The sequence below is a fragment of the Halichoeres trimaculatus genome, unplaced genomic scaffold (assembly GCF_033239565.1).
Source record: "Halichoeres trimaculatus isolate MK-OKI-2021-1 unplaced genomic scaffold, fHalTri1.1 fHalTri1_scaffold_7, whole genome shotgun sequence".
Classification (NCBI taxonomy): Eukaryota; Metazoa; Chordata; class Actinopteri; order Labriformes; family Labridae; genus Halichoeres; species Halichoeres trimaculatus.
In genome coordinates, this window is record NW_027437185.1 from 15241867 (window position 1) to 15264240 (window position 22374).

General features: G+C 41.5%; 1 protein-coding gene across 2 annotated transcripts; it reads left to right on the forward strand.

Annotated features, from left to right (window-relative positions):
- Window positions 1-500: 500 nt before the first annotated feature.
- Window positions 501-22221, forward strand: LOC141793808 (cadherin-related family member 2-like). Of its 2 annotated transcripts, XM_074674681.1 has the most exons (34): window positions 501-569; window positions 964-1035; window positions 2232-2319; window positions 4217-4297; window positions 6940-7002; window positions 7105-7164; window positions 7272-7411; window positions 7518-7568; window positions 7646-7735; window positions 7967-8056; window positions 9697-9819; window positions 10583-10729; window positions 10972-11047; window positions 11144-11259; window positions 11353-11559; window positions 11672-11821; window positions 11917-12078; window positions 13275-13336; window positions 13436-13679; window positions 14017-14256; window positions 14345-14414; window positions 14488-15072; window positions 15179-15250; window positions 15542-15591; window positions 16057-16208; window positions 18902-18998; window positions 19127-19215; window positions 19302-19373; window positions 19599-19734; window positions 19816-19934; window positions 20357-20470; window positions 20565-20657; window positions 20861-20924; window positions 21002-22221. In XM_074674681.1, the coding sequence occupies exons 4-34, from the start codon at window positions 4264-4266 to the stop codon at window positions 21152-21154; spliced, it is 3921 nt and encodes a 1306-aa protein (XP_074530782.1). In that variant the 5' UTR covers window positions 501-569; window positions 964-1035; window positions 2232-2319; window positions 4217-4263; the 3' UTR covers window positions 21155-22221. The 2 variants fall into 2 exon arrangements, with proteins under 2 accessions (XP_074530782.1, XP_074530783.1); XM_074674682.1 differs by lacking the exons at window positions 501-569; window positions 964-1035 and having other exon boundaries at window positions 2188-2319; window positions 4209-4297.
- The last annotated feature ends 153 nt before the right edge of the window (window positions 22222-22374 follow it).

A 22374-nucleotide genomic window follows, 5' to 3' on the forward strand; every position in this document is an offset into this window, starting at 1 on the left:
AAACCTGTATCAGGAGTTTTACTTTTCTAAAATCAGCATTCGTTTTCCTCGTTAGTACATTTTTTACTCTCCACAAAACAAACAAGTCAAAACATTGAGCCAAACCCAAAAGCAGAGTATACGATGTTGGAAAACCTGCGATCATGGCGCGATCCTCACATGGATCAAGACAACATGTATGTGACTTTTACCATAGCTGTCAACTCTCACGCATTGGCCGTGAGGCACACGCAATTAATTAGCCTCACACGCACTCAAGCCACACTCCCGATCTTACGCTAAGTGTCCGTCTCGTCTTCAAAAACAAAATCGATTCTATGTTTTCAAATCCATTCCATTTTTATTGTGAAGAATACCCACATCAATAGAAATCCACTCCGTGATTTACTGGTTTCCCACAGAAAGCCACTTCACATGATAATCCATTCCATTTTATCAGTTGGAGAATACAAACATCAATAGAACTCCACTCCGCATTTTACTGGTTTCCTACCACACAGCAGCATCATGCAGCCACTTGACTGAGTAGGATCAATGACTCAAAGGTGGACATCAGGAGGGAAAGTAAAGTAAGTAAAAGTTGCCTGAGTATCCCCAGGTTGCTCAAGTTTTAAAAAAATTATGAGCCTTTCCTCGAGGGAACAAACTGTTAAGTTGGTGGCCAAACTCAGCCAGCTTTTCTCATAAGAGTGTTAGCAGGTGAGCACCCCGGACTGGCGTGTCGGTTTTAGCAGACAACCTGCGCGGGAGCAGTGCTGCCAACCTAGCTTCTTCGAGCTGTGTTTAGCGAGTAATCAATTTCCAATTTAACCTTCATAATTATTAGGCTGCCATTCTACCTGTGTATTTGATATGCTGATAACATGACTGAGCTACATCACAGAAACCTTCATATGAACAGACTATATTAAGCTTATTTCAGTTATCAATAGGCTCAATGTATCTTCATGTCTCCTGATAAAGGTGTATGTTACTGAGAGTGAGGCGGAGGCAGGGACAGCATGCAGGGGCAGTGGAAGCAGCTCTGTTGCTGAGGTGAGTGCTGAAAGGTGAGACAGGTAGTTCAGAATAATGTCACATAAGTTATGGGGAAACTTAGTATCTTTCGAAATCTTCTACTGCCCAGTGCCACAGTACATATATAAAATATTGCAAAAGCATAATCCTTGAATTTAATAGAGAACAAATACCAAAAAGTGGGCTGCACAGTTAGTGCCGCAGCCTCACAGCAAGAAGATTACTTGTTCAATTCCCAGCTTAGCCAATGAGCCTTTCTACGTGGAGTTTGCATGTTCTCCCCATGCATGCGTGGGTTCTCTCCGGGTCCTCTGGCTTCCTCCCACAGACCATAAACATGCTCAGGTTAATTGAACACTCTGAATTGTCCCTAGGTGTGTGTGTGTGCGTGAATGGTTGTCAGTGTCAGTCCTCTGTATTACACCAGAGCATGATTGTAGTCAGTAATTGCAGATCATGCCCACTCCAAGGAAAAACTATGAAAGAGAGAGATAACTTCCAATCTGAAAACGTGATAAAATGCACCAGAATGCAGGAAATTGCATTTATTTTTCCAAAAATTAAATGTGGGGGGTGAGACTATTAGACAGACCCATAATAATCCATTTTGATCAACATGACAAAAGCAACTGATAATGTAAGAAACAATAGAAAATTGTACATTCTCATTTGCATGAATGTCGCAAAGCATCTGCAAGAAATGAGAAACTGCTTTTTTGATGGGCAAAAGTGGCACAAGGATGTGAAGATTGAACAAGTAGTTTTGAGAATTTCAATTCTGATCTATGAAATAAGCCAAAGCAACTGAGAAAAAACAGTGATACACCACATCACCTTCTCTTTGAAACACTTACATTTTCATTCCTCTGCACTTTACCAATGTTGGGTTGATTTAGTTATTTTTTTATTTATGAAATATTAAATAAATATCCTTATAACGTTTCCCAAATGTTTCTTCATTGCAAAGCTGTCCTCATGCTCAGAATGTATTTTTTCCAGCTGCAGTACCTGGCTTGTCCACTTGATGTCAGTAATTAGTCTGATTTTTCTGGATAACGGGCAGAGTTGATGTTATAGTGTTTGTGAAACTTGGGTTTTTCCACTTTCCTTTTTGTTAAATGTAAAACAACAGTTACTCATCTGTCATGAACATACCATGCATCTGAATCCTGTTTTTGCCCACTCCTCTTGCCACCCCCTCTCCACCTGTTCAGCACTGTCAATAGCATTGATCTGACAGGAATATGACCAACGGACCAACCGAAAAGAAGAACAAAAAGAGGAGGAAAAAATGGTCAAAAAGTAAGGGCTGCCTGTTGTTCTTTGAATTCACAAAGTCCACATTTTGCTTCTCATGCTCTCTTTGAAATGAGGAGGGTCAAATCATGCTCTACCTTAGTTCTGTCTCTTTAAAGTAGTCTGCTTTTTCAGGAGTCAGGAGGAAAAATTAGTGGCTATAATATCTGATCTCATTCATTTTATCAAGCAGCACTGTCCCCTAGAATTTAGCTCTTTATATTTATTTCTACATTTCTCTCAAAGAATGAGCCCAGATATTTAGGAGCAATACAATTTTATAACAGTCATTGTTACTCCTATACAGAGGTTGAGTTTAACTTAACACCTAAGAGTAATTAGCCAACAAACATGATTGACACCACGGTCTCAATCCACAGCTGGTGTCAGGTTTCAGTAAGATGTGCTATCCAAGTGTGTGGCTGTTGAATCTGAGCATGTAGGTAGCAGACGAGCTGAAAGTTTATACAGGGTCAAAGAGATCTCACACACACAAGGTGAATACAGGATAAATATACATTAACCCTGAGGCTGTTCAAGAACACAACATGAGACTAAATAAAATGCTGAGTTAAGTCAATTATCATGTTCTTAACATGGAACATCTGCCTTCTTTATGCTCACACACATTATTGGTGGATGAACGCTAAGGTGGGACTTTTTTCAGTAGAGAACAGAACCATCAAAGGAGTGAAGACATGATGCTGTTTCTATCAAACAGTTTGTTCTATTTGATGCTCTTCTGCTGCTCTCTGTGTTTCCTGATCGGGTCAAATTAGTACAATGAGAGGAACCAAACAGATTCAGTCTTTGAGCTCTTGTCTGGTTGTACCTCAGTGTGTCCAGTCTGCAGAGTGGATCCTCAAGTCCAGCAGAAAGCTGCTTCACTCCTGAGTCTCCTGGATGATTTTAGCCCAGGTCCAGCCCTCTCAGGTGTGAAGGGTTAGAGCTCAAAGCTGAGGCCAGAGAAGCTCGGCATGTCTTTGTGATCAATGTCTGATTGTCTCTGAAAGAAGTGAATCATTATTGAGATAACTTTTCTCCCTTAAGTGCTGTTATTGTTACAGGAACACTGTACAAGTACCTTTGTTTCTTTTTATACTAAAACACCACAATAGAAAAGTTTCTGTGATCATACATAAGGAACTGTGTCAGCAAAACATTTAATAACTATATTAACAGCACATGTTATGTTTTGGTTATCGTTAAATAACCAATCGTTAAATAAAATCGTTAAATCTGTCCTGTTTTCTTAAGGCCACAGTTTCCTCAGAAATGTGACATCGAGTGAAGAGTAAAGATATGAGACAGGGCTTTTGTTTTGAGGAAATGTGTGTTTATGAATGAATCCATTGGGCAGAAGAGAAGATAATCCTTTGTGTTTCGATCGTTAATTAGGAGGGCAGACCAAAAGGGGGGGCTGATTGGACAGAGCTCATTAGGAAGGTGAATGGATGTGTGGTTTCAGTCATTGTTTCTGATGAGACACTTTTTGGAAAGGCCACTGGTCATGTCGGGATTTTCAATGAAGACTGAAAGACTGGGGTTGTTGCCATGACGACACTAGCAGCACCAACTCAAACAAAAGAGCGGTTCAGACGCTCCTGGGCTCTGGTCTGGACATTCGTGAGCCAGTATGGCACAATGCCCTGTTTTTGCTAGTGACTGGGCCGGACAGCCAATGATAGGACGAGGCTGTTTCCTGCTGCCCTCTCATTCCTGCCCAGGCTGAAACAGACAAAATGTGGCCATGTATGAGCGCAAACCACCGGTGGATGTTTTGAGCTCTGTTTCATTTCAAAAGGCTGCATAATGGGTGTTTGGTCAATGTAATAATAGGAAGTGGTTTAGAGCAGTTCTATTGGCTGGGCATGTCTTTCACATGAATCACTTAGCCTTACAGCCTCCTGACGATCATCACAAGGAGGATCAACAGGCAAAGGACTCATCATGAATTCAGTAACGGAGGGGCTCTCAGGTGAAGGTAAGGGCTGATACATTTTAACTTTCATCCCTTTTAAAAGTTTTTAGTCTGATTCAGTCATTTCAAAGCAAAGTGACCGTTACAAAAAGAGAAAAATTAAAATTTTTTTGCTCTGATTTTTGTCGTTCAATTGATGGGACGTGTGTGTCATTTTCTTCAACCTTACACAGTCTACCATTGTGTGTATGATTTTAGTGTTTACTGATCTTTAAATGGATACAAATTCTAATTGAACTGCTCTCAGAAGATTGCATGTTCATTAAAATGTAGCCGCTGAAAAAAAATGTTTTCAATAACACCCACACACCAACAAAAAATGCTGATAAAATCATCCTGCATACACCCCCCTTCGGAAAACTGCCCCTAGCACCAGAAGGAGGATCACAACCCGGCCCTATGATGCTTCTGAGCAGCTACAGGACTGCTTTGAGAGGACTAACTGGGACGTTTTTGAACATCCAGACCTGGAGGTGTTCATGGACAGTGTTCTGTGCTACATCAAAAACTGCACAGACAACGTCACAGTGGACAAGACCATCAGGAAGCCCTGGATGACCCAGAAGGTCCAGCAGCTGCTTAAAGACAGAAACAGTAACAACAGCAGACAGGTGTGGCGGGGGGTCCAGCACCCCATGAACTACAGGGCGAACACCGGTGCTGCTAAGGGAGGAGCCTCACTGGCAGAGGAGCTGGACAGCTTCTTTGCCCGCTTCGAGACAGGATCTCCGGAGGCAGCTACACCACACCCTGCGGTCCAGAACAGCCCCAGCCTCACACTGGAGGAGCACGATGTGAGGCGCACGTTGCGGGTGGTCAACCCATGGAAGGACTGGACCCGACGGTGTCCCTGGACGGCTGCTGAAAGACTGCGCTGACCAGCTGGCTGGAGTGTTCACCAGAATCTTCAACTGGTCCCTGTCCCAGTCTATCATTCCATCATGCCTGAAGTCCTCCACCATCGTCCCCCCTGCCTAAGAAGCAACACATCTCCTGCCTCAATGACTACCGGCCAGTAGCTCTCACACCAGTGGTGATGAAGTGCTTTGAGAAACTGGTACAGGGCCACATCACCGCACTCCTCCCCAAGAGTCTCGACCCCCACCAGTTCGCCTACAGGTCAAACAGATCAACAGAGGACGCTGTAGCCACAGTGCTCCACATGTCACTTTCCCACCTGGAGCAGCAGGGGACCAGCACGTGGATGCTCTTTGTGGACTACAGCTCTGCGTTTAACACCATTCTTCCTCTCAAACTGGTGGGTAAACTGGGAGACCTTGGACTTTCACACTCTATCTGTATGTTGATCTACAGCTTCCTGTCGGACCCCAGACAGAAGGTGAGAGTGGGAGACCACACATCCAAGTTCGTCAGCCTCAGCGTCGGCTCCCCCCAGGGCTGCGTTCTGAGCCCTCTGCTCTACACCCTCTATACATCTGACTGTACCTCTGCACACCCCCGTAACAGTTTGCCGACGACACCACAGTAGTGGGGCTCATCTCTGGGTGGATGAGTCTGCATACAGGGCTGAGGTGGAGCAGCTGACTGGGTGGTGCAGAGATAACAACCTGCTCTTAAACAGAACTAAGACCAAGGAGCTGATCATCAACTTTATAACCCAGGACCCCTCTCACCCCGGACACCACATGTTTAATCTGTTACCGTTATGCAGGCCCTACAGGTCTAACACTACAAGGACAAACTGGTTCAGAGACAATTTCTATCCAACAGCAGAAAGGGTCCTGAACAAAGGCCAAAATCAATACCTCATTTGTCTTCATATAATTACAATATTACAATTACCACTTTGTCATCAATGCGCCTGATCATGGCAGCTATTTTGCACTTTAAACTGTTTTGCACTGACTGAAGGGCTTTTGCAATTTTGTTGTACTTGTTACAATGACAAATAAAGTTCTATTCTATTCTTTCAACCCTTCAGCTATAGTGAAAACATTGAGAAAGACAGGAAAGGCCTTAAAAACTACAATAGTTTCAACTATTTATGCGCTCTGAAGAGTTACTGTGTTCCTTGAATTGTAAAAGAGTACACTTAAGTTAAAGTTAAGAAATGAATTTAAAAGAGTACAAAGTTATTGATGTGTTACTGCTGTCCATATGGCAAACCTTAACTTGATAATGTTGACATACGTTGTTTCCATGATTGTAAGAAAAAGTTATTTGACATTTTCAGGTGTTTTCCATATGTTGCTCATGTTTTATGGCAAGTCTCATTATTTACAGGAACAGGTAATGCCTAAACTTGGAAAAATAATCCAATCATATTTAAAGATGTTTCACATTTTTACAGTTTTACAGTCAAAGCGCTTAACACAACATCTGGTATGAAGCTCCTCATATCCTGAAATGGACCTCCTGGGTCATCCAGCAAACAGCAGCAAAACACTCCTTTATTGGTTACGCTTGATAGTCTTGGCAAAGTAAACTTTTTTTTCCTTGTTATGATCTTTTGTACATTTATTGTTTAACTTCTTCATATTAGCATCAGTACTAGTGCCTAAGTGTAAGTGTTCTTCCCTGAGAAACTGCATTTGCTATAGTCAACACAGTTATGTAATTGGCATTTATGATTTAAATTAATTCAATCAAATAACCATAAGATGTTTCTTCCTTTTTATTCACAGAAATGGAGAGTTTCTCAAGATGTGTGTTGTTGTGCTTATTGTGTATTACCTGCCAAACTAAAGGTGATTTTTTTTGTAGCATTATTGTTATAATGCATTTACATTATCACTAATATTATGTATATGCTTTAATCATTTTTCTACCTTTTAATTGTTTCTGTACAGCAAATACCAGCCCTGTAATCACTGCATCCATGTACAGGGTGTGTGAGGACATTCCAAAAAGTGGGTCAAGCATTCATTTCAGTTTTTATTTCTCCTTTGAAAAATTACATGTAAATAATAAAATAATTTATATTCATTTCTCTCATTTATTCATTTTGTTTCTGCAGGTGAGGTGGCATTCACTATAGCTGCAACAGATGACAACAATGATCCACTGACCTTTTCTCTCTCTGGGATCAACGCTGCATACTTTGAAGTTGAGACAAACACTGGGAGAGTAACAGTCAAAAGACAGCTAGATAGAGAGGTATGATCTAGAGGATCCTAGCCACCCCTCGGTATTAAGGTATGTTTATTCTGATCCTGTGTGAGTTTCTTCAGCTTATCAAATGGTTTTTATTTTTTTCTTTCAGAGTGGTGATATGATGCTGCTTGATGTTATTGTCAGCGATGGTGTCTATACTGTGAGTGACACTTCAGCTAATTTCAGCGTTTAATTTCAGACTATTTGTAAACTTAATAGCTGTGTAATGTTTTTCAGATTACACCAAAAATAACTATAATATTAATGGATGCCAATGACAACAGACCCATATTTGAAGAGGCATCATATGATTTTACATTACCAGAAGTAAGTCAAACATGAATCCATTTTTGAACATTCACATTTAACACGCTAACATTATTTGTCCTTAATATTTTTTCATGTAAAAGCAAACATTGACTCCAAACATCTGAGACTTATTTAATACATTTCTGCTCTGCCTCCAAGCAAAAATAATATGTTGTTGGGAAGTCCTTCAAAAAACTTAAGTTTTCTTTTGTTTGTGTTTTTGTTTTTTGTTCCAAACATATTTACCAGAATAGTTCTGTAGGGTCATCTCTGTTCACAGTGAAGGCCACAGATGCAGACACTGCACTGGCTGGTGTCGTAAGCTACAGCATTGGTGAGGTAAGTTTCCCCTGTCAATCATCTGTGTGTGTGAATATATATATATATATATATCTATATATATATATATATATATATATATATATATATATATAAATTGAAGAGATAGATGAATAGATAGATAGATAGATAGATAGATAGATAGATAGATAGATAGATAGATAGATAGATAGATTGATTGATAGATAGATACACTCATCGACCACTTTCTTAGGCACACCTGTCCAACTGCTTAACGCAAATTTCTAATCAGCCAATCACATGGCAGCAATTCAAAGTATTAAGGCATGTAGACATGGTCAAGATGATCTGCTGCAGTTCGAACGGGGCATCAGAACGGGGAAGAAAGGTGATTTAAGTGACTTTGAGCGTGGCATGGTTGTTGGTGCCAGACGGGCTGGTCTGAGTATTTCAGAAACTGCTGATCTACTGGGATTTTTACCCACAACCATCTCTAGGGTTTACAGAGAATGATCCCAAAAAGAGAAAATATTCAATGAGCGGCAGTTCTGTGGGCCAAAATGTCTTGTTGATGCCAGAGGTCAGAGGTCAGCGGGGAATGGCCAGACTGGTTGGAGCTGATAGAGTAACTCAAATAACCACTGGCTACAACCGAGGTCTGCAGAAGAGCATCTCTGAACACACAACACGTCCAACCTTGAGGCAGATGGGCTACAGCAGCAGAAGACCACACTGGGTGACCCTCCTGTCAGCTAAGAACAGGAAACTGAGGCTACAATTCACACAGGCTCACCAAAACTGGACAATAGAAGATTGGAAAAACGTTGCCTGGTCTGATGAGTCTGGATTTCAGCTGCCACATCCTGATGGTAGGGTCAGAATTTGGCGTCAACAACATGAAAGCATGGATCCATCCTGCCTTGTATCAAAGGTTCAGGCTGCTGGTGGTGGTGTAATGGTGTGGGAGATATTTTCTTGGCACACTTTGGGCCCCTTAGTACCAACTGAGGATGGTTTAAATGCCACGGCCTACCATCCCTTTATGACCACAGTGTACCCATCTTCTGATGGCTACTTCCAGCAGGATAACGCTCCATGTCATAAAGCTGGAATCATCTCAGACTGGTTTCTTCAACATGACAATGAGTTCACTGTACTCAAATGGCCTCCACAGTCACCAGATCTCAATCCAATAGAGCACCTTTGAGATGTGGTGGAACGGGAGATTCTCATCATGGATGTTTAGCCGACAAATCTACAGCAACTGTGTGATGCTATCATGTCAATGTGGACCAAACTCTCTGAGGAATGTTTCCAGTACCTTGTTGAATCTATGCCACAAAGGATTAAGGCAGCTCTGAAGGCAAAAGGGGGTCCAACCCGGTACTCGCAAGGTGTATCTAGTAAAGTGGCTGGTGAGTGTATATATAGCACATCAGCCTTGGGTCCTCTATCTGAGGCCTGGGAGCTTAAGGGTTCTAGCTCTTTCTAGAAGTGTGCATTTTAGGACAGAGATCTCAGATGTTTTTCTTGGTGTCTGCTGGAGCCATCCACCCTGCTTGGGTGTTACAGCTCCGAGTGTCCCAATCTCAACCAAAATAGTTTAGTTCAAACAAGTAACCCTACCCTAAACATGTTCATGAACTTGACTTAATTAACATTCACGCTCTATTTTCCAGGTCATCCCGAAATCTGGAATTGGACTCTTTGGCATTGGAAACAACAATGGTGAAGTCAAACTACTTGGAAACCTCAATTACACTGAGCTAAGCACTTACTATCGGTTGCAGATAATTGCAACAGTAAGTTTAATGCTTTTTTTTATTTTTGCCCTTAATATCAAGCAAACTTGATTGTTTTAGTGCAAGGAGTAAAATAATGAGATTGTTACCACTCTCAGTCTGTATGCTAAATGTGTAGCTGCATTAGGCTTTGCACAGTGTTCAAAATAAGGTTGCATGAACTCCTGGGAGGTTTTGGGCAAAACAACACGAACCATTTAATCCAAAATATAAGATTACAGCACCGTGAGCTGTCTGTTCATTCTTCTGTATGTAGACTGGGTTACCTGAAGACGGAGCTACAGGGCTGCTGTTAGCTTTTGCATCATAGCTTTATGCAATGGTCCATGCTGTCTCAGATCTGACATGAAAAGATAAAGTGGAGACTTATTTTCTAACTCTGGGCAAGAATACAACCAAGAAATCTGCTAAGCTATGGCAACCAATGCTAAAACTCTAAAAAGTCTCAACAATAAAAAAGCTGGTTTGCTCCAGAGGTAGCACAATGCCTTCATGGAGTAGTTGTCTTTTTCATTTACACATGTCGTTGCTTTGTGCCTCTCAGTAAGTAGATGGTTTGTTTTTTGCTGATTTTCATGGTCATTTATTTTCTAATGTGACAGCTGAGGCAGACTATTATTTGCAGCAGTGTATTGTGTCCTGTGTTATCATGTCACATAACAATGTGTTGTATTGTAATATGATATTGTTTGTTATAAGAGCAGACTTCAGAGAGTACTGTAATATTGTCTCATTTACTCTTAAACCTTCCTTTTCCATACAGGATGGTGGAGGTCATTGTCATTCTGAAAAGACCGTGTACTTGAATAATACTGCTTATTCCTTCATCACGGTTGAGGATGTTGCAGACCTAGATCCACAGTTCATTGATGGTCCATATTTGGAGAGCGTTAAAGAAAATTCTCCTTTGGTGAGTATATTTATTTTTTATTGTTCAGTCAATATCTCATGTCAATTAAAAATAAAGTGTACATTCTCTTGTTTCTGTGCAAGACTTCTCTTTAAATCAAGATTCAGTTTTATGAGAGCCTGTGTTTTAAGGTATAGTTTTGGATCTTTTCTGTGACAGAAGTAGCCATGATGCTTAGTTCCGTTTTGAGTAAATGATGAACTGTTCTCCATTTTCTGATCACCTCTTTTATATCCTTGTAGGGCTTTTCTGTCTGTAAAGTGACTGCTGTAGACCAGGACAGAGGAATCAATGATAAAATCATCTACAGCATTGAAGGTTTGCCCCTGAACTTAACTACAAAATCAGGACATCTATCTTTTATCATTAAGTGCAGAAATATAAACTAGTTCTTCTTCTCCTGTCGTGTAACAGATGCCACAGTGGACGGCCTGTTCACAATCTCATCAGATGAAGGCATCATAACTGTGCAGTCAGAAATTGATAGGGAGGAATTTGGTGACGATGACACTGTTACTTTGGCTGTAAAGGTACTGCAGTGATTTTACAAACACATCATTTCATTGTAATTTTGTCTTTTCAAATGTCTAAAAGACAGGGATACTGTATCTATGCTCCCGTAGGCCAGAGAGTCTAATCTAAATATCCATGGGGTGTATGCCAGCGTCACAACAAGTGTACAGATCAGCATCATTGACGTCAACGACAACAAGCCAGAGTTTTACAAGTGTGGGTTCTACTGTGTGAAAGAAACCCACTTCACAGAGGAGGTCTTTGAGAATTCACTAGGATCTTTTTCCATCAACATGACAGTCAGAGATCTGGACAAGGTAAGAGAGAACAATGTTTGACAAAAAGGTGAGTTTTTCTGAAGCATGTAAAATACAGTTTGAGCAGCTAAATAACTGATCATTAATGACCATCTCTCTTGCACTTTCGCAGTTTTCTAACACTGAACTGACCCTTGGAGGACCCGACAAGGACGTGTTTTCTGTTCAGCCTCAGTTCACCATGTCAGACAGCATCGTTCAACTTGTGGTCAGGCAGATCGAAAAACTGGACTATGAGAAAACACAGCAAATGATTGTAGAAGTATGTAGAGAAACAGTAGACATTTATATCTGAGGTTTGTATCTGTGTCATTGTGAAGCCTGTCTGATGTATGTCTGTGATGTGTTATCGTACAGGTGATCGCCACAGATCAGGATGATACCAGCCTCCACTCCACAGCTACAGTTACTATCAACATCAAGGACGTAAATGACAACAGCCCCAAGTTCCCACAGGCCACGTACAGGCTGAATGTGACTGAACATGCTGATGTTGGGACTGTAGCGGCCACTATTACTGTAAGTCAAAAGATCCAGCCCAGAAAAAAAATACTATGGCTGGCCTTAAATATTGGCTGTTTTCCAAACCGCCTACTACACTAGCAATGCCTACTATTCTGGCCGAAATGTAGTATGTAGTAGTCAGTATGCGAAAACTTGCAAAATCTGCAGTACACTATAATCCTAGGATGTCCAACTGACCCAGGAAAATTTCTCAGAATGCAACAGACCAGTCTACCTGGCATATTGTTTCCCACAACGCACAGTCTGATGCTGTTTATCAATTAAGTGGCAGGTTTCAGTGAATTACCGCCATCTACTGGAATGAGTCAGCACTACAACTACAACACAACAACATTAAAGTTATATGGTCTATGAGATAGAAGTGAAGTAATGAGAAAGAAACACATTTAATCATTTCACATCCAGTTGTAAAAGAGTTGTTTACTCCTACAAATTCATCAAAGCCCATATAAACTAATAATTCGCTTTTTTAAACCATATGTGGAGCTCTGCCTTCCGAAACTGAAAACCAGAGTAGCATACTACAAAACAGACCCAACAGAACTGCCATACCTCATACTTCATGCTATAGCAGTAGGCAGTATGCAGTACCTATTACTGACTACATTTACATGTAGCCTGTAGTAGGCCGTTTGGAAAAAGGCCATTGTCTCTGACCCAAATCTAGATCTGGAAAGAAAACAGGTTACTTCATTTATGTGATATGGTTGAAATTAAAAGACCTCAAATACTGCATAAAAAGGACTTTAATGGTTCTGTTGAATTTATGTTTCTTAATTCCACATCAGCATCTTCTCACAGACTACTTGTCCCCCTCTAAAATGGAGTGGTCCTTTAAAATGGTCCTTTACACAGCCCTATGAGGCTTAGTGCAAAGTTGTTTATCACACCTTCTTTGCTCTGTGCCCTTGCCCGCTCAAAAAATACTCAGACACGTCCCTCTTTCTCTGTTGATCCAAAGTCTAAACTGTTACATAAAGTTGCTTCGGAGTCAGGGCTCCTCCACTTTGAAGTAATCTGCCCATTGCAGTGCTCTGTCATGCTGTAAATCATCTTTTTAAAGAAATTGTTTTAAAATGCTACCTCTGTATGTTTTTTTTAATTGTCTAATGATTCTGTTTGTTTTTACTCCTCATGAGAAACTCTTGAACGGTGCTCAAAGGAGCTTTAATTGACTTTTTTTCCCATAGGCAGAGGATCCTGATACCATGGATCAAGGCAACCTCACTTACAAGCTTCTCCCTGACAGCATGTATGTCTACACTATTCTGGTTATACGACTGCAGCCACAGAGTACCATAAACTACCATGCTTAATGTAAAAACACAACTAAGATATTTCTTTGTTCCAGACTCATGTATTTTGATGTGGAGCAATATGCTGGTGTAGTTCGTGTGAAAGACAAAGAGCTATTGGACCGTGAGGCCAGATCTCTACACTCTACAACTCTGGAGGCAAGAGACACTGAAGGCAAGCCGGGCACCACAGTACTGGAGATCACTGTGCTGGACATCAACGACCAGCGGCCAGTCTTCAACAGACCCTCATACCGGGAGTTTGTCACAGAGGGTGGAAAGCTCGAGCTTAAGATAGAGGTGGGGTCAAAGAACAGTAAGAGTAACACATCCCTCATGTGTTCATGAATCATTCTCATTATTCATCACAAGAGCTTCTGTCACTTCACAGGCAAGAGGAAGCCTTTCCCTGAAGAATCTGACTTCAAGACGTTTCCACATCTTCCCATTTTCACTCTTATGTTGAAAATTATAAAAGAAAAATATCACTATACCATAACACATACCGCATCACCAGACATTTATCACCTTTAGATAAAACAAAGCATAGGCTGAACTGAGATGATTTTTTTGTATATATAAAATGGGAAACGTGACTTTTTTTCCAGTTCTCCTCACATGTTTCTCATTTGGACAGGCCACTGATGCAGACGACCCTGACACAGCAAACAGTCAGATTATGTTCAGCATTGAGGAAAGCAAGTACAGCGACAACTTCACAATCGACCCAGACACTGGAGTACTGAGAAACAGCGGTGAGCTGGATCGTGAGGCCCTGGACCCAGAGCTTGATGGAAAGATTGAACTAAATGTCACTGCCACTGACAAGGGTACTCCTCCCCTGTCCACCTCAGTCCCTGTTACCATTGAAGTTGAGGTGAGGCTTCAGCAGGTTAGATATTAATCTGCTCTGATGCTGCTGCTTCTTTTGGAAATGGTAACTGTTTCCTTTTGATGCTTCACAGGATATCAATGATAACAAACCACAGTTTGCAGAGGCCTCTTACCAATTCTCAGTCAAAGAAGGAGAAAAAGGTATTTATATGTGCAAAGCCTTTCAGTGTTGATGTTTGTGTGTCTGGATTTAATGACTGTTTCCTCTGATCAGGTGCATCTGTGGGCTCTGTCACTGCTGAGGATTTGGACCAAACCAGAGACTTTAACCGCATTTCTTTTGGCATTGTTGGTGGAAGCTTTGGCAGCTTCATCATCCGCACTTATGAAATGGAGTGCGGTTACAGGGGGAACATCACCGTGGACCCTGAAATCAATCTGGACTATGAGAGTGAACACAAGCAGTTTACACTGCGAGTGGAGGCAGCAGACCTGGAGCTATTGAGCGCTGAAGTGACGGTGGTCGTGAATGTGGAGGATGTGAACGATGAGCGGCCCGAGTTCTTGCCAACACCAACCGTTAGCGTAAAGGAGAACACCACCATCATGGAGGCTGTTGGGAGATTTACAGCAGAGGACAAAGACACAAACCACTCTCTGGTCTACGAGCTGGAGTCCATCAAATGCAGATGTGACGGCTCTATGAAACCCTGCAGTTACTTCATCCTGGATCCTACAGGGGAAGTCAGAGTCAACCCAGAGGTCACGGTGGATTATGAAGAATGTGAGCAGGTGGTGCTGGAGGCTCAGGTGGTGGATTTGTTCACAGAGAAAGGAGAAAACAACAGTGCTACACCAGGTCTGCACGTGTTCATTTGCCAGCAAATCAACTTCTACATCATAACCACTGACAAAGATATTCAAAAATCACCAAAGTTAGCTTAATTTTTCTCAAATTGTTTCAGGACGAATGGAGATCAACATTGAAGACATCAACGACAACATCCCAGAATTCATTTTTTCAGATTCTGTGTTTGGTGAGTTTAGAATAATGAGATCAATACAACTAAACTAGTACTCCCTCTTAGAGGGGTCTGTCTGCTCAAAGACTACTGTCACTGTTTAAATTTGTTTAACCCTGCAAACAAATGGATATTTTTTTTGCTTATAAAGCACAAACCACAGCTTCAATCACTACATTCGTCGTGTGGAAACCCCAGTTTTGAACCTTTCATCTTAAGTTATTATGTTCTCCTTTATGTGTGTGTCTGTGTTCAGATGAATCATGATCAAAAGTGTAGTACTTATTCTCTTTCTTTGGATTTCAGTCGTGGTGTCAGAGAGTGCGAGTAAGGGAACATCAGTTGCAGGAGTCACTGTGAGTGATAAAACACAAATCAGCCATAATATTTTGACCAAGGTCACAGGCTCATTGTGTTGAGATCATAGGCAGTCACTCAGCAGAGGCTGGTCCTTGTGGTCCACTGAAAAAGGAATGAAAATTAGATTTGATACTACCTTTGTTATAAACATATTATAACAGTGTGTTGTGGTTTCTTGTGTATGGGGCTGCCCTTCCTTTGTTCCTGCTAGATCTGAAGCCTCTGCTGCTTCAGCTGTGGTGCCAGGTATCACTGGACATCCAGAGGAGTAATTAGGTTCATAATTCATCAGGTCAAGGCTGTTTCAGCCCTGCTGTAATGAGGACAGGACCTGCAGAGTATTAGCAGACATTCATGATGTTATGGCTGGTTGGTTTAAATAACTCTAATGGTTTCTGTTTGATAATAAAATCTTTGACCTCAAGCCTTCAGATTTTACTCACTCTTTTTGCTGCCCTCAGGCTACAGACCGGGACTTTGGAATAAATCGTCAGATTGAGTTCGAAGTAACCAAGGTCCAGTTTAAAAACAGCAACAATCAAACAGAAGGCATGAAGCTGCTGTTTGAAGCCGTCACCACACAGCAAAATGACGTTTATGTTGGAATTATTCAGTGAGTACAAAGTTTTCCTTCTTGCTTTCTGAATGTAAGGTGTTTTTTCGTGTTTCATATCTCTTTGGGATATATGAACTATTCCATTCTTTCTTTGAACCTTGTTCAGTTAAAATTCATTAAAACCCGCATAGAGATGCAACAGTTATACATTAACTACCTCAGGGAGCGATAAAATAACCACTGAGTCAAGATGCAAAGCAATCAAAAGACACAAAATTACATCAAAAAAGGAGCTGAATGAGAGACAATTTCGTGGCGCAGCGCAGGGGGCGCAAGTCTGGCGCACCCCGCGCAGTGTTCATTTTGTGCAGCGCACTGCCGTGCGCTCCAAATTTGACAATTTAGTAGACCAAAAACAGTGCAGAAAGTGCGCTGAAAGCTCGCCAGCTCCAACCTGGTCTATTCTCGGCGCAAAGCGGAGCGCACCCTCCGCAGCTGTGGATTGGTGACGGCGCACGTGTGCGCTCACGTCAACAAATCCTCAGAGGCGCAGGGCAGGTGCGCCTGCCCTTGTGCCTGGTCTACGAAATTAGAGCCCATAGAGTTCGAGTGATATCATAAAAACACCGAACTACTCAGATTTGATGCAAAGCCACCACAAAAACCAGAGATGCGGGAACAATATAACGGATGCAAAACAGAAAAAGGGGTTGACAGGGGTACAGTTTTATTACAGTTGTACAGGTTCATTAAGCAGATGCTTTTGTCAGAAGCGACAAACAACACAAGCAAGAATTTAGACAGATGGAAAACCTAGTTAGTGGACAAAAGTGCTTCAAGTTATTTGGCTGCAGGTGCTGCCATTAAGTACAGGATTTTTTTTTTTAAACAATGTAGAATAGAGAAGCCAACTAACCACCATTAATTGCTGCACCAATATACTTCAACCTGCAACTACATTCAGTTAATAGTGCTGAAAATTCACTAAGAGCTGGGTCTGAGACCTTCTGACTCATTCTACCCCTGAGGACAAAGAGGAGAAGGGTCAGCTTAAGTGCTTAAGTGTTCCAACATCTCTTATAAGTAGAAAGGGACTCTGCGGATTGTATAGCGTCAGGTAATTAATTCCACCATTTAGGCACAACAGAGGAGAAGAGTCTGGCTAGAGATTTAGAGCCATGCTGGGCTGGGAGCACCAGGCGTCTTTAACAAACAGAGCGTAGTGGACATGAAGGAGCGTAGACCTGGATGAGGGACCCCAGGTGGGCAGGATTTTCCTGATGTTATAGAGGGCATATCCACAAGATCGAGCAATTGAGGCCACGTGAACCTTAAAGGTCAGCTGGTCATCAATCATGACACCCAGATTTCTGGCGGTTTGTGGGCACAAGTTGATTGGAATCAAGCAGGAAACTGATCTGTGCTTGAATCGATGGATAAGCAGGAAGGACAATAAATGCAGTTTTGGACAGATTTAGCTGAAGGTAGTGTTCCTTCATCCATGTAGAGATATCAGCCAGACATGCTGATATCTGAGCTACAACAGCCCAGATCCTGAGATATCAAGTTCAGAAAGTCTGGAGAGGGGGATATGATGGTTTACAGTGTCAAAGGCAGCAGACAGGTCCAGCAGCAGTAGGACAGAGGACTGACCAGCAGCATGAGTCAGTCCCAGTGATTCTGTGACTGACAGGAGTTCAGTCTCAGAGGAGTGGTCACACCTGAAGCCAGACTGATAGGAGTTAATTAGCTTGTTTTTCAGCAGATGTTCAGAGACTTGGTTATAGACTGTGCCATCGAGTATTTTCAAAAGAAAAGGCAGAAGTGAGACTAATCTGTAATTTTCAACCTGGGCTGGTTTGGGAGTAGGTTTCTTGAGCAGCGGGGGGAGCGAGCTTGTTTAAAAGTTGTGGGGGAGACCCCAGATTCCAAGGAGGAGGAGCAAGTTTGATTATGGGTAAAATGGTTTGCAGGATGCTGGTAGGTATAGGATCGAGAGGACAGGTTGTAGGTTTGGAGTAGGGAGAAGTCTGGACACCTCCTCCTCACTTCCTCACTCAGAGGAGCAAAAGAGCAGAATGAGGCATCTGTAGCAGGTTGGATCTGACTGAGCTGGTCAGGCTCAGAGAACTTGTTGGTGATGTTTGCAACCTGCTCAGTGAAAAAAGAGGCAAAAATATCCAGAGTCAGTGCAGTGAACAGTTGGAAGAGATTAAGGAGTTAAACGCCATGAACAGTTTCTTTGTGTCAGTAGCAGCACAGATCTTGTTCTGATAATAGGCTTTCTTTGCCACATGAAGAAAAGATGTGAATGATGCCAGTTTTGGCTGGTAGGAAGACAAATCAGTGGGTTTTTGAGATTTACACCTCTTTCTTTCTGCTGCCCTGAGTCCTCCTCTTTGTTCTTTTAGAACTTCAGAGAGCCATGGTCTAGGTGGCTTTGTCTTAGCTGGTTTTGTACACACAAAATTGCAAATAAATGGTAAGTGACCACGAAGAGACTCAGAGTTACCAACAGAGAAACAAAGCTAGTAAGTACTAAGTCAGAGACCCAAATAAAAACAGATAAATAAAACAACAACAGCAAAGCTGACTGCAAAAATAACCAAAAAGAGAATTTTTCTCAAGACATACAAAACTTTGTCATGCTTTAATGCTGGTCTTTCTTGATCCTCTGTGTGAGGGTCAGGACGAGAGTCTGTTTCCTGTTTTATCATGACTGTGCTCATGGTTTCACCTACCTCCCACAGAACCACTGAAGGGCTGGATGTGACACTGAAGGGGAAGTATTTGGTAACAGTAACAGCAACTGACACCAGGGGGCTTTTCAGCAGCACTGTGCTGGAGGTGAGTGATGAAAGTCATAATGTTTTACTTTTATTCATGGCCCACATTGTAAATCATCCAACAGAAATACTGTGAGGCTTTAGCATGTGCCATAACTTTGTTTTTTCTTTTCTTTTCTTTTTACTCAGATCTTTACAGTAGATGAGACGTACAAAGTGGAACTTGAATTCACACTTTCTGAGGAAGGCGTTGAAGAAAGAATTGACGACATCAGGAGGTAAACATCTGCATAGTTTGGTCAAGTTGGATTCTGAAAGTCAACATTTTCTGTCACTGCCAGACTCTGTTTCTCTGTATCCTCAGGGCACTGACTGCTGCCACCAAAGCTTCTGTAGAAATAGTTTCAACAAGGTCCAATACAGATGAAGCAGCCAGGTAAGCTCCTTCACGAGGTACCTTCAGGTTCCCATTCATGAACTAAAATTACCATGAGGAATGTACAGATCCAGATTTTATGGATCTGTACAGACACTAGGTGGTGCCAGGGGCTCTGTTAATATATCTCTGTGCTCAAGTTGTGGATATTTGAAGAGAATCACTGCAGTAACCCAGGAGAATTGAAATATATCTGTATTTGAGTAAGTTTTACTTTCCTCTCAGAGCTGCAACCGGAACGATTGTTGTGGCGTACTTTGTTTACTCCAACGGGACAGCTCTGACCTCTGTCGAAGTAGAAAAGATGATCTCTGACCCTGAACATTATTTGGTCTTTGAAAGGCTTGGACTTGCAAACATTGTAAGTACAAAAATTTCAGATCAGATCTTAACACTTTATGAACACTATTATCTGAGGATAAATGTCTTCTTTGTGTTTCAGGGGACACCTCCGGTCATCGAACAGTCCGACCCACTAAAGTTTGCCCTGCTTGGCATGCTGGGAGGACTCATTGTTGTGCTGGCCATCCTCACCACCTCCTTTTTGTGTACATGCCGAAAGTAAGAATTTTGATTTGAAACAAAATAAAGGTTAAAAAAAATGAAATGGTAAATAAAACCCAACCCTGTAAAATAAATGGGTAAATACAAATGAAAAAAAACAAAAATTGCACCTAATGGCAGCACCTGCACTGCTGGCGCACTAACTAGGTTTTCCGTCTGTCTAAATTCTTGTGTTGTGCGTCGCTTTGGACAAAAGTGATATATATATATATATATATACACACACACATGTATAGATAGATAGATAGATAGATAGATAGATAGATAGATAGATAGATAGATAGATAGATAGATAGATAGATAGATAGATAGATAGATAGATAGATAGAGAGTGAGAGAGAGAGAGAGATCAGGTACACCTGATCAGATCACATGATGAGTTGTGTTTTTAATCTTAATCCAATCACTTCAATCCACAGCTTCAGGAGGAAGCTGAAGGCAGCCAAAGCCATGAACTCTGTTGCCATGGTGAACTGCGATAACCAGAAAAGTGGTGCTGTGGTGCCTGGAACCAACCAATACACCATGGAGGGGTGAGAAAAACAACACAGTAGTTCAACAAGAAAACAGGATGGCACACAGCAGTACTGTGCTCTTCTATCTTTGTCTTTTTTTATTTGCTAACAGGGCAAATCCTGTTCTCAACCTAAACATTGACTCAGCTTTAGTCCTGGACCTGGGCCTGGGGGAAGAGGAGAGCTCAGATGTGGACAAAGTCAGGTGAAGAAAAGCTCTCAACGACAGAAACACATGACCATGCTCGTGCTCCTCTCTGTAAATATAGCTGGATTATAAACTGAGATTTTTTACTGCTCACTACAGCAGGTTACATGTTAAAATGAGATTTCTGCAGGCCTGATGTAAGAATAACAGACTCTCTTTCTGAAGTCACTAAGCAGTAGATTTCCTTTTTCCCATAAAAGCGTCAACTCCCTGGACTACAGTGATGACATGACCTTCCCTGAAAAGGACACAAAGCCGATCATGGTGAGTTTGCAGTTCAAAGTCAATCTGTATCTGAGGAGGACATGCTCAACATTAAAAGAATATCTGCTTCTTATTAGAACATGATCCAGGAGGAGGAGGAGGAGGAGGACGGCAGTGAACCTCCAGAGTACATTGAGCCTCTGGGCGCAGTGCTCGCTCATCGAGGCAAGAAGAAAGAAAATCCTGGCCTGGGTTACAGTAACCCTGCGTTCAGCACTACAGACTTGTGACGAAAACAATGAGAACCTGCTGGAGGCCTCACGTGGACAGAGGTTGATTCTGTGTGATCAGGGCGACAAAATTACCAGTGAAAAACAATGAAATCCTCTTCTCAAATAACCATGTGTTTGTATGTAAAGCAATATATTATGTTTGAATAAATCACACCACCTAAAATTGCTTCCTTTGCCTGAATAGTACATTCAAGGGAAGCTGTAGAGAAACCAAAATGGGAAATGTAAAATAAGATGTAGATATAATGACGCCTTGGTTTTTGAATCTTGTGGATTAAACTCAATTTATTGAAGAACTTTTCTTTTGTTCAAAAGTCAACAGCATAATCTTAGATTTTGAGGCGATGAGACTTAATAAGACATGATATGAGACATTCTTCCTACTCCAAGATGAATCTACAGTCAGGGGATCCTTGCGAGGAAACTTTTAAAACCTTTATAACCTCAAGCCATCAAGTTTTCTCTGTTTCCTGTTTGTATGCATTGTGAAAGCTGATGGTCTGTCAGTTTTGCCTTAAAACTTTGAGAAGATGTGCTTAGATTTATACTGTAACCCTTCTCATCCAACCCAGCAAATAAGCACATTTTCTAAGTCAAAGTCTTCATTTTAATGAATAATTGGACTGAAGAAAAGGGGAAGAAACAACAATATTTATTTTCTCTTATTCTTTTGATATTTTTGCAGCTGTTGTTGTGAGAAAGAAAATAGAAATAAAATTCAAAACAACCCTGCTTAGATTTATCAAGCAAGATCTTATGAATATTGAATTTCTATTGAGTCATTGTGTCTCATTCGGAGGAGGTGATTTTGCCTTTAAAAGTGACAGCAGGTGTACTTTGGGTCATGAGTGTTGTGGCCTTGGGGCAATACTCCACCTGCTGACCAACCTAAAGCTTAGTGTCCTCAGTGTCTGCACCCACATCTCACAGATGGACTGTTTTACAGGAGGTTTAGACTAACACTGCTCCAGCTCCAGGTTCACTTGCATGCAGCACAGGGTCTTCTGGCTTTTCACGTAACATGTATTTTTTTTTGCTTCTTTTCAAGCAGGAGAAGAGGATTATGCAGGTTTGTTTTGTGACAGTGTTGAACAAGTGTCAAGCGTACTTGGTCAAATCTGTAGTTTTTTCCTTCCCTATCCCTCAGGGAAATAAAAATTAAGTCAGTGATTGAAATTCTCTTTTTACCTCTATCTGTCATAATAGAAGCCTAAATG

Bases quoted from the DNA above. Each gene is read 5' to 3' on its own strand.
- LOC141793808 (XM_074674681.1), top strand. From the start codon at position 4,264: ATGAATTCAGTAACGGAGGGGCTCTCAGGTGAAG. The intron at 19,935-20,356 runs GTAAGAATTTTG...TTCAATCCACAG, and splicing joins TTTTTGTGTACATGCCGAAA to CTTCAGGAGGAAGCTGAAGG. The intron at 20,471-20,564 runs GTGAGAAAAACA...ATTTGCTAACAG, and splicing joins AACCAATACACCATGGAGGG to GGCAAATCCTGTTCTCAACC.